This window comes from Puma concolor, chromosome A2, assembly GCF_028749965.1.
Source record: "Puma concolor isolate L17-30 chromosome A2, mPumCon1.1.hap2, whole genome shotgun sequence".
Classification (NCBI taxonomy): domain Eukaryota; kingdom Metazoa; phylum Chordata; class Mammalia; order Carnivora; family Felidae; genus Puma; species Puma concolor.
In genome coordinates, this window is record NC_141668.1 from 165,523,221 (window position 1) to 165,535,721 (window position 12,501).

Below are 12,501 nucleotides of genomic sequence, written 5' to 3' on the forward strand. Positions count from 1 at the left end.
GCCACATAGAGGATTAACAATGATGAAAGTTGACTCTGAAAAACAGATAATGAAATTGACAAACTGCTGGGGCACCTGGGTGGCTCAGGCCATTGAGCATCTGACTCTTGGTTTCAGCTCAGGTCACCATCTCATGGTTCATGAGTTCGAGCCCCACGTGGGGCTCCAAACTGACAGTGCGGAGCCTGCTTGGGATTCTCTGCGTCCCTCCCTTTTTGCTCCTCCTCCCCTACCCCTGCGCACATGCACGCACCTTCTCTCTCTCTCCCTCCCTCTCAAAAATAAATGAATAGCTAAACATTAAAAAAAGAAAGAAAGAAATTGACAAACTTTTAACATGACTGATTAGGGAAGAAATAATGCCCCCTCAAAAAAAGAAGAAAGAAGGGAGGGAGAAATGGAAAATGAGACAGAACTGCAAGGATTAAAAAGATGATGAAAGATTATTTTGAACCCCAGTCCCAAATTTGGAAAACTTACACAAAAAGGACAAATTCCTAGAAAAATATAATTTGCCAAATGAGACTCATTTACAAATGAGACTAGATGGCACCAGAATGTTGGTGTTGGAGACTTTCAAGTTTATCCAGGGCTTTGTTTCTGAATATTTAAGGGATCTGTGCTGGGACGGCCCAAGGCAGGGGCATCCCGGGTTTGCACGTGTAGCATCCTGCACCTGTGGGTCACTCTTTGGGGGGCTGGGGACAGTAGAAGGCACACGCCATCCCTGTGTTCACTGCAACATTATTCACAATAGCCAAGATACTGAAACAATCCAGGTGTCCGTTGATGGGTGAATGGATAAAGAAAATGTGGTATAGATATAAATGGAATATTACTCAGCCATAAAAAGAGTAAAATCTTTCCATTTGCAACGACATAGATGGACCTTGAAGGCATTATGTTAAGTGAGGTAAGTCAGACAGATAAAGGTAAATAATAGGGCGCCTGGGGCTCAGTTGAGTGCCTGACTTTGCCCAGGTCATGATCTCACAGTTTGTGGGTTTGAGCCCCACATTGGGCTCACTGCTCTCAGTGCAGAGCCCACGTCAGATCCTCCTCTCTCTCTGCCCCTCCCCTGCTTGCACTCTCTCTTTCTCTCTCTCAAAAATAAATAAACCATTTAAAAATAAATAAAAATATTTTTTAAAAGACAAATATATGATTTTACTTATATGTGGAATCTAAAGCAAAAACAAAAGCAAAAACTCAGTTCATAGGTACAGAAAACATATCGATGGTTGTCCGAGGCAGGGGGTGAACGGGGTCAAAAGGTACAAACTTCCAGTTATAAATAAGTCATGGGGACGTAACACACAGCAAGGTGACTGTAGTTAATAATACTGCATCGTGCGTTTGAAAGTTGCTAAGCCCGTAAATCTGAAACGTTCTCATGACAAGAGAAGAAATGTAACTGTGTATAGTGATGGATGTTAATTAACTACACTCCTCTCGGAGACGATTTTTGAATACATACAAATGTCAGAATAGGTTGTATACCTGAAACTAACATAATGTTATATGTTATATGTACCTCAGCTTCAAAAAGAAAAGAAAAACTAGGAGATACGTAGAAATAAATACAGATATAGATGATATAGATACAGATATAGATCCACAAGGTTGCCTTCCACCAGGAGCACGAGGATCGTGATGATGTCAATGCCGGCGACGCGTGTTAGCTAACACTTAAAGACACTCTCTGTGCTACACAGGACTCTTCGCCTGCCCAATACCTCAGATCGGGTCACTATGCTATTTTATCAGTTTTCTTTTGCTGTGCGATAAATTTAACACCTTAAAAGCACATTCATTTATTATCTCACACTTTCTGTGCGCCGGGAGTCTGGACGTCATTTAGCTGGGTCTCGGAGTCTCTCAGGACTGCAGTCAAGGCGTCTTCCGGCCCACGTTCTCACCTGGAGAAGGATATGCCTCTGCGTTCATCCAGCTTGTCGGCAAAGTCAATTTCCTGTGGTTGCAGGACTCACGACACCAGCTTTATCCTGGCCTTGGCTGGAGGCCACCCTCAGACCCTAGGGGCAGCCACAGTTCCCTTCACGTGGCCCCTTTCGTAGCTCACAATAGAATGGTTTGCTCTTGGACGCCTCCGGTAAAGTCTCTCACGCCAACCTGCTACTATAAATTCTATAAAATTCCGTAAACATGGTCTTGACATTCCATCATCTTCTCCATGGTCAACGAGTTAGAAACAAGTCACGTATGCTGCCCATCCTCAGGGCGAGGGGATCCTACAAAGTGGTGGACACCATGAAATGGGAATTATTGGGGGGGGTCACCCTAAAGTGTGTCCACCAGTTTTCTCTGACACAACAGGACAGAAAAGAAGATCAGTGATGCTCCTTCGAACTCCCTGAAACTCAGGTGCCACATCTGTGAAACACAAGGCTGTCCTGAGCATTCTGCCATGTAAGGTCCTCGAAACGACCCCACGCACCACGGCATTCCCTGGGGGTGGGGGTGGGGGGTGAAAATGCATATTTATAATAATAAAAAAAAAAAAAAACAAGTAAAGCTACTAATCTGTATTAAGCTTATACCACATGCTGGGCTCAGTGCTTACTACCTTTTCGATCTTACCCAATTTAATCTCAGAATGACTCCGCAGTAGAGGTTCTGTGATTATCTTTTTCTAAAAATGAGGAAACTGAGGCTTAGGGAGGCCTGATGAGTTGTCCCAGACGGCCTGGCTAACAACTGGAAAATTCACAAACCCCTAATTTTGAAGCCTTGTTGTGAACCTGTTAGCATCTCCGTACTACCCTTAACCCTGGGAGCTTTGCCTTCTTCCTCTGTGGGTTGCTGTTCCGTATTTTTCAGGGCAGCCATGGAGGGACTGTGCTCAGAAACCTCACAAGGACAACTCTTTTATTCCTCCTTAATGCTGGAAAGCCAGATGAACCTGTAGGTCCACCAACCAGAGCACAGGGGAACAAAGAACCATCGCTGTGTGAGCTTTGGGAGTTCACTGTCCCTCTCTGATTCATTTTCTAAAGCTGCCAATGAGTCTCCCTGAGGTCCTAACATCTCTGGTTGTGGCGGATGGGGGTTCCTTGAGAAAAAGACTCTGAAATCTTTTAGCCTGCCACCATCACACAGATGAGTGAAACCATCTCGAATCATTCAGCCCAGGCAAGCCATCGGCTGACCCAAGGCGTGGATTTCAACACGCGCTGCTGGCCTGGCTCATGGAATGGCGAGAAAGAATAGCGGATTGTTGTTTTAAGCCACTTTGTATGGGAGAGCTTGTCACACAGCAACAGAGATAAAGGTTCACATGGGGAGTTTTATCCGGGATAACTTGGGATCAGTATCTGTAAGGGAGGGGAGTGGGTCTGAGCAAAGGGAAAAATTATACTGCGATGCAGCTGCCACTGACACCTTACCCCATCCAACGGGGAGCACTCTAACCGTGGTGGCGTCTCAGAGCTGTCCCACATTGTACCACTTCGCTAGGGCTGCTGTACCAAAGTACCACGGACCAGGGGGCTGCACAGAAATGCATCCTCCCACAGTTCTGGGGGGCTGGAAGTACAAGACCAAGATGTCAGCCAGGCTGGTTCCTCCTGAGGTTGTGAGGGAGAATCTGTCCCTTGCTTGTCTCCTAGGTTCCGATGGTTCACTGGCAATCTCTGGTGTTCCCTGGCTTGTAGATGTGTCGTCCCAGTTTCTGCCTTTATCGTCACATGGCGTTCTCCCTGTGCATCTGTGTCCAGGGAGACCTTTCATAAGGACACCAGTCATATCGGATTGGGGCCCCGCCCTACTAGTTACAGATGTAACTAGTTACATCTACAGTGACCCTATGTCCAAATAAAGTCACATTCTGAGGTACTGGCAGTTAAGATTTGAACATCTCTTTTTTGGATGGGGCGTGGGGGACACAATCAAACCTATAACATGCATCCAGGCACAGGGGCCAGGCCTTGGTGTCCCCACATACAACAGTCGTTAGATGTGGCTACCCTGAGCGAGGGAGCCTAACTGTGGGCAAAGCAGGTCCCCAAAGCCTAGGAAAGTGCTGGCAGAGGGGCTCAGTTGTGAGCCCCCAGAAGACAATGCCCCCGTCAACTACAATGGACCCACTACAGCGACCACAGCAGTGTATTCATCACAGCATGCACTACATCTACCCCCGTGGATCTAATGTAGTTCTGGTCACAACAAGGGCTTCTAGGGGCGATTGGGGTGTAAGACTCTGGGTGAGTCACCTTGAGGGCACAATCTCAAGCTGCACAGTCAGCTTCGGGGTTGAAACCATGCCCCAGGAGATGGGTCGGGAGCACCTAAGGAGGTTAGAGACCAACAGCTAGAAAACGTGGACCTCATCATACATCGTCTAGACCACCTGCGAACCATGCCAGCCTTGTTAAGAGTATCACTTCCCTTTTCTGTGGAGTACTTTGGAGATACCAAAGCTTTCATGTGCTTCCTTCCTCTCACTATGCTGGTGGCCACTGGCTCAATCTTTGGTCATATGGCACACACTTGGGGCAGGAATCAGGGTTTCCTGGCCCCGAACCCTGAGCATTTCAACCACTCACATCCCCAGTCCAACCCAGAGCCCAGCTGGAGCTCCTTCTCTGGTTGCAAGATTGTGGCCTAGAAAGCCCACCCAAAGATGTGCTTTTCCTCAGCTTTGCTAGGTTCTCACCGAAGCCCGGAAGTCTTGCATGGGTGGACAGATGGATGGACAGATGGGTAGATAGATGGCTGAATGGACAAACAGGTGGATGGATAAACAGATGGGTGTACAAACGGGTGGTTGAATGGATAGAAGGAAGGAAGGAAAGGCAGAAAGATGACTTCATGGACAGATGGATGGATGGATGGATGGATGGATGGATGGAGTCAGGCTGTGACCAGAGGACCCACTTGGCCAACACACAGAACTGTGAGAAGTAAGTGTTTGCTGTTTCAAGCTACAAAGTTTTTAGGATATTTGTTACAAGCAGCAACTAACGTGAAGTCATGTGACTCACTCAAAGTCACATACGGAGCTGAAGGCAGGGAGTCTGTCTCCTTACCCATTACGCTCCGTGTATAGCTCATGCAAGGCTGTTCAAAATCCTCTTTCAATCTGTGGTCCCCCACTGACCACCCATCCTGGGGCACTTCCATCCTGTCAGATGACATTAAAAGTGTTCAATATATACATGGTGAAATAGAGCAAGACCCCGGAGGTCCCCTGGTATCCCTGGAGTGAACCCCTTAGTGCTTGTATCATGGGAAGGTCTGAGGATCTTTAGGATAGCAGTTACCAACCGTTTTGGAAATAGTTCGATATTTAAACCACCAGTTCAATCATACAGGTATGTACCAGCAGATCAGCCCTGATTGTAACAATATTTAACCTCCTGCTTCATTGTTCTGAAGAAACAATGAAGGTTTGTTCCCTCTGAAAACAGATACCCGTGATTTCCAGAGTTCCCTTAACACAGCCCACCCCACAGCCACGAGCCCACACAGTTCACGGGTCCTTGCTCGAACACCACACAAAAACAAGAATATTCTCCGATAATTTATTCAGAATTTTCATATAAACAGGTAATTATCCCATATTTTACATGCAGAGCAATTTCAATATTCAAAGAAAAAGGCATATTCTGTACATGGCGCTACTTGGCTCTTGTAGGAAAACATTGAAAAAATAATAATTGAGCTTTTGGTGGGTTTTGTGTTTCTGAGTTGTTTTCCCCATAAGCTGAGGCACATTTGATCCTGTGCAGCTGACAGCGGATGGAAAGTGTCTGCGGCTGACACGCAGAGCCAGGACCCCCCGAGGCACAAAAAGTAGAAAGACTAAACAAGCCATTCCTGAATGTGTACATAGACGCACATTTGTCTTGGATGTTGTTCCTTCCTTCTCAAAGGGGACAAAGAGCCTCAGATTCGTGATCTGGTTTTTAACAAGGACTTTTAGGGTCCACACCCGAATAAGACTTTGGCTGGAGGTTGGTTCTCGACCCTGACTGGTATGAGGTGACAGTGAGCTCACAAAGTCAACGTTTCCCTCTGCTTCTGGGGGACCCCTCAGGAAACATTCACCTTCAGTTGTAGCCCCTGAAAGTCCATGACATTCTTTCACGTGTTTGAAAGAACAAATCAGCATTTGTTCTTTCCATTTCAACCTCACCTCTGGTATAAATCAATAGTCTAAACAACCTTCTGGAAGGTTTTCTGAAGGGACACCATTCTATGTGCACCATTCATACACAATCAGCATTTCCCTGTTCCCCCCATCGAACAAAACCGTAATTTCTGAAGAGCCCGAGGTGTCAAGGACTCACCAAGTGGCATCCAGAAGACATTTAACCCCAAATTTCCACCCACCATGAAGTTGAAAAATGATTGTCACTGGACCTACAGCACATCCACGAGCTACTCAGATGGCTGGCATGGGCCATGCTCTGATAGCATTCCTGCCCACTGCCCACTGTTACGACAGCTACGAATTAACACCTCCCAACCCAACCAGCACATTTTATGGCAGATTGTCTGCTCTGGTGGGAGATAGTGGAAGATTTGTCCATCAATTGGCAGCAGTCTCCAATGATCACAGGATTGTATGTGCAGACCCTTGCATCAATTCCCACATTTTCTCTGTTGTGCTCAATATCTCTCCACGAGAACCAGCAGCATTCCTCCCTACTAGCTTGACATTACAGGAAAGCACCAAGGACAGCTCCCAGAATACAAACGTTTCCAGACGTGTGCTTGACATCACTGGTCCCGGGAGAAAGTAATGTGCTTGCTATTCTCCTCCCGGAAGAAGAAACTACTCTGTCGATTATGCCACATTAATGAAAAGGATTTTAATAATAATGAGACATCTTTAAAAACAAACAACAGAAAGCACCCATCTAAGCTGGCTTTGTTGCTCTTTTTAGAGCCCATCACTAAAACACTGCCAGGTCAATCATGACTTTCTAGGACCAAAGTTGTTGTTAGACACAACACTGTGTGATGAAAAAGGTTTATGACCCAATGGCTGCTTTCTCTTCTCACTGCAGTGGCAGAGACAAACTAAAAGAAATAGGCACTATCCCATTTGTGCAGGTGAGCCCAGCATTCTCACACAGGGGTCCAAGGTTCTGTGGCTAAAAAATATACTCAGCATGCTGGTAGATTTGGGATTGGAATTTCTCTACAGTCCCCTTTTCCACTTGGAGGATAGAGACGCTGCATTGGGTATTTGTGTGTGAGGTGCCCACAGTGCAATTTGTTCCACTCCCCCAAAGCATCTGAGCTTAAAAGGAGTAGGAAGAAGCCATGGAGAGTCCCGGGCACCTCGGTGCTCACTGCAGGGGGATGCAGTAGGGCAGCGGGGATGCTAGCTTTGCACCAAAACCTATCTTCGCCCCAGCAGGAGACGGAGTATTCTCTCCTCACCAAAGGAAGCTAGCTCAGGCCTGGGCACCCCACACATCGGATACGTCATGATGACCTGAAATTTCAGTTCACGTTTGGAAGCATGGTGCCAATGGATGCAGGATCAAAAAAAGTGGGGGTGGGGAAGATTGAACTCAGAGAAGACTATTATCAGCCAGAAAAAGGATCTATGCTCACACGAAAGCCACACTTTATCCCAACTCCCTCCCTCAAAATTCTTACTGGTCCCTGGCATTTGGAATCAGCTGATACAGATTTTCCCTGATTCAGATTGGATCCAGGCAGAATTCTGAAGTCTCAAAGATGTCCATTATTGAACCACATCTTAATGATACACTGAGGTAGACCGTGCTGGAAAAAAAAAAAAAAATCATTACCCCACATTCACCTGTTTATTTCTCGTTGATAAAAATTTACATGCTCTCCATTTTTTACGAAAGTGATTTTTACAGTGATTTTTATATATTAAAATAAATAATTTCCCCCTAATATAAGAAAACCTTTCTGAATTAGAAAAATGTGAAAATTGTTGCTAGTGTCATATACGGCCACTACAAATTTACTATGAAAAGAACAAAATACCTAGATCTACGTATTTTTAATTTACGTACAGACCCTCTTATATGTACAAAATAAATTTGGCGAAAATAATTTCTGTTCTCTTGTTCCTTGTACCCAATCATTGAGGCTCCCCAGAAATATTTCATGTGCTGTGATTTCTCAAATCATATAAATAAGATAGTAATAGGCAATTGGGATTTGTGTCTACCTGTGTTCTTAACCAAGAATTGAGAAGGTTCAGAGGTCGCCATTGTCTCTATCCTGTTCTTAAGCCCACAACTTTTAAGAGAAGAGGAGAAGGAAGCAATCGAAAACTCATGAGCAAATGCTCTCAGGGATAACCCGTGGGTGACGATTTTGATGAACCAAAGTAATGAGTTCACCATGTTCTTTATTTGAGCAGCTGTGATTCTTTCCCCAAAGGGAAGAAACTGAATTCACGCCCACTCGGAAGTTCTTGGTGGCGCGACGATCCTTAGCGGTTTCTCCTCCAGACTCTACTCTCTTGGGGACTGCGACATCATAAGCACCTGAGAGTTCTGCTCAGGCCCCACACCTGGCCCAGCTGAGGTCACTGGGTGCAGAGCAGCTTCTGGGAGGTCAACTCTGAGGACAGCTGGATGCCCTGAGGGTGGAGGCGACCGACAGGTGCATCTCGCTTCATATTGCTTAGTGTTCTCAAAGTCCATCTGGGCTGTCGCACTTTGGGATTTGATTTTGTTGTTTGCACAGTAATCATAGGATGTGCACACCCAGTTGAGGAAGCGTGCGAGGTACACACAAGGAACCAAAAGATCCAAGAGCCACAAGTGTGTCTGAAGGCAGGACTCAGCTCCAGGCGCCTACCAGCTTACCCAAGCAGAAACCAAGCCATCCACCAAACCCAATCACCCACACCCATGGCCTCATGATGTCCCAAAGGGTTAGCAGCTAATGTGGCTTTATTCCCAGAAAAATGGATGCCTTTAAGACCAAACAAATCAGCCACTGGTGCCTCGCTCCCCCTCTGCACACAGGCAGATCAACCAAGCAACCCACAAGCCCTCCCCTCCCCGCCCCCCCGGGAAACAGTTAATAACTTATGAGGCTGATGCTGGGGATTTTTTCAAAAATTAAATATGTTACAAATATATTCTCAAAACTCTTAATCACCTTAGTTCTTTTTTTTTTTTTTTTCTTTTTCTTTTTTTATGTCCTAGCTTTGTTTGGTCTTGAAAAGATCCACTATCACTCCCAACTACTCCCTTGGCTCCCGGAAAACATTTTTCACCAAAGTTAAGGGAGAAAAGACTCCTGAGACTAGGCTTGGGGCAGAAAAATCTGTGGAGGGCACAGTCTCCCAGTAAATAAGAAGGAAGGAGATGGGAGGGATCAGGAGCTCGAGAAGAGCAGACCCCCCAAAGCGTCAACGCGGCATGAATACTCTGTGCGCGTGCGCACACACACACACACGCACACCAGCCATATCTAGCCTGGACACACACACACACACACACACACACACACACACGCACGCATGTGGACACACGTGAACCGCACACCGGGACTGCAGATTCTTATCAAAAGTATAAAAGCAGTAGCTATTGGTCAATTTGAGGAACTGATTTTGTGAAGAAGAAGAAGAAGAAAAAAAAAATCCTTCAGCCTGGATGAGAAGACTCTTCCTGAAGCCCACTCCGTAAAGTCTGAGATTCTACTGGAACAGGGTGGGTTTTTTTTTTTCTTTCTTTCTTTCAAACTTTTGTTCCACAAACAAGTTTTATGCTTTATACTGTAGCTCAGACACCAGAAAAAAAAAAAAAAAAAAAAAGAAGAAGAAGAAGATTTTTAAAAACAAGTCCTTGCTTTCAATCTACTTGAAAAAAATAGTAACATTCTGGCTTAAAACCGCAGTTGCCTGTAGGGACAGCAGCCGAGGAAACCCCTTCTCCTCTAGAGTCACAGTTAAATTCTCTGACAGCTCGTCAACTTGGCAATCAAACAAATGTGTTTTAAGTCATCAATGAACAGCAATGGATAGCAATGATCTCTGAGCTCCGTGTGACACTGTGGCAGATTCATAGGAGAATCCTGAGTTTTCTGGAGGCCTTCAAACCAGAGGAAAGTGAACCAGAGGGGTTTGGAGAACCCCTCCCCCAAAACAGGCGCCGTTAGGAAGGATTCGACCTCGGCAGGGTCAGAATCCGTCCGTTTTTCTTGCCCCCGTTCATGTGGGTGTAAGGGATGTGGTCCTCGTAGTTCCGCTTGAGGCCCAGCGAGGACACTCCATCCCGGCCCCCGGCCTCTTCCCTCTGTGAGTGTGAGGCCCGATCCAGGGGGACACTCTCCATGTCCTCAAACTCCATTTCCAACTCCTCACTCTCAGGCGCCTTGTTCTCCTCGCTGTGGAAGAAGGAAACTTCCGGAAAGCTGGGGTGCAGGTCGTCCTTGAGCAGGTCAACGATCTCCAGGAAGGTGGGCCGCATCTTGGGATTGAACTGCCAGCACATGTGCATCAGGTCGGTGCTGCAGGACAGAGGGACGCGTCAGGAAGGAGTCCGGGGGATCCAGCCATGCAATCCCCACTCCCACCCTTGTCCCGGCGGGCCGCCCCCACAGATGACAAGTACCAGCACCAGACGGTGGCCACCAGCGCAGGCAACAGTCAAGACAGAAACAGCATTTCTACCGATGCTAAAAAAAATGGTTTTGGAAAGACAGCCAAAGGGGCTGCCTCATTCCCAGGGCAGATCAAGAAGGGCCCCTTCTGACACAGCCACACGTTGAACAAGGTTTATAAATTTTATACATTCCTGGTTTTTGTAAACTTTAATTTCTACTGGGGCTGCTTGAAAGGCTTCCCTGTGCCAGTAGGCAATCTTTCTAGGGCCAGAGATCCCTCAGGATCTAGATGCTTGAGGCCTGATGGGGCATCAGGAGGACCAGCCGTAAGCAGCCATCCTGCAGGCCCAGCACTCACGCGCTCCAGGGCGGTAGCAGGGGGGGTTACAACCTGACTCAGCCAAGAGCACACAGGGCAGGTGCCGAGGGCCTGGGATTTCCATTTTTCCTCTTCCTCGCCCCACTGTAATTTCTAAGGCAGGGGTTGGCAAATTTCCACCCTCGGAATAAATGTGGCCCCCTGAAGTGTTTTTGTAAATAAAGTTTTATTGGCACACAGCCACACCTGTTCATTTACGTACTGTTGATGGCTGCCTTCAGTCTATACGCAGAGTTGAGTAGCTGCAACAGAGGGCCACACAGCCCACAAAGCTGAAAATATTTACAATATGGCCCTTTGTAGCGAGTCTGTGGACCTCTACCCTAGGGCCTACTCGATTTCCCTGGTCCTGGAACTACAGCCAGCTGCTTACTGGCATGACTTAGTGAAGGACTTTCATGAAGCAACGTCTCGAAATACTTTGCTCAGAGTTTCTGAACAACTCTGCTTCGTTATCTTTTTCCTATGAGGTCCCTTGCAACTGGGTTTTCTAAATTAACGTCATTTTCTTCGGGGGATGAAGTGTCAAAATAGCCTTTCCCCCTTCAGGAGGGAAAACTTTTTCCAAAGAAACACTAATAAAGGACTTTATATTTAATAGATGTTCATTGTAGAAATAAAACACCAAAACATAGAGAAAATACAGCTTGCATACAACTTCCCTTCAGATCTAACCTCATTTTTCTATCTGAAGACATTTAGAAGCGCAATACATACTTTTTACCCTTGATATTTAACGTAGGCTTATTCACCAAGTTATAAAATATTTTCATAAAATACGTTGAAATATTCTCAACATATTTTATTTTGGAAAAATAATATTTTGCAAATTTCATTTGAATGGCTACATCATCTTAATTTATAAATTTACTTGGCAATTCTCATATTGTTGGGTATTTAGATCATGTCAATTTTTTTTTGAGACTTTAAAAAACATTGCTTTGAGTAGCTGTTAACAACAGGGGGGTAAGAATGATTATCACCAAACTGTTGTCAGCACTGAGTATTAAAACTCTCTTTTCTTAGGGGCACCCGGGTGCCTCAGTCGGTTAAGCGTCCGACTTCGGCTCGGGTCATGATCTTACAGTTTGTGAGTTTGAGCCCCACCCTGGGCTCTCTGCTGTCAGCATAGAGCTTGCTTCGGATCCTCTGTCCCCTTCTCTCTCTGCCCTCCCCCCACTGGTTCTCTCTCTCAAAATAAATAAATTAACTTAAAAAAAAAAAAAACAACCTCTTTCTTTCCTCCTTTCTTCCTTCCTTTTTTTGCTAACTTAGGAAGACGGTATTTCATTTTACTTTATGTTTCTTGGACTCTAAGTGAGGAAGGACAAGTTTGCAAGTGTTTAAATGGCTTGTGCATGTATATTGTCCATTTGGTCCCCTAACAAACATTTACTATTTCTTTTCGGCAAAAAAATGTAAAACAAAAACTGGGGAGTATTGGGGAGATACATAACACATATCCCTGGACCCCAAAATAATTTTAATGTTTATACTTAGGATTTGTTTTTTTCCCCATTCTATTGAGGTGTAATTGACATGCAATA

General features: G+C 45.6%; 1 protein-coding gene across 5 annotated transcripts in view; it reads right to left on the reverse strand.

Moving 5' to 3' along the window:
- Positions 1–5,529: 5,529 nt before the first annotated feature.
- The window catches only part of INSR (insulin receptor), a 139,444-nt gene continuing 132,472 nt past the window's right edge, over positions 5,530–12,501 (reverse strand). For all 5 annotated transcript variants that reach the window (XM_086681314.1, XM_086681306.1, XM_086681305.1 and 2 more), the window contains one exon: positions 5,530–10,479. In XM_086681314.1, coding sequence (XP_086537440.1) covers positions 10,125–10,479 — 355 coding nt within the window. In that variant the 3' untranslated portion in view covers positions 5,530–10,124. The remainder of the gene's footprint in view (positions 10,480–12,501) is intronic.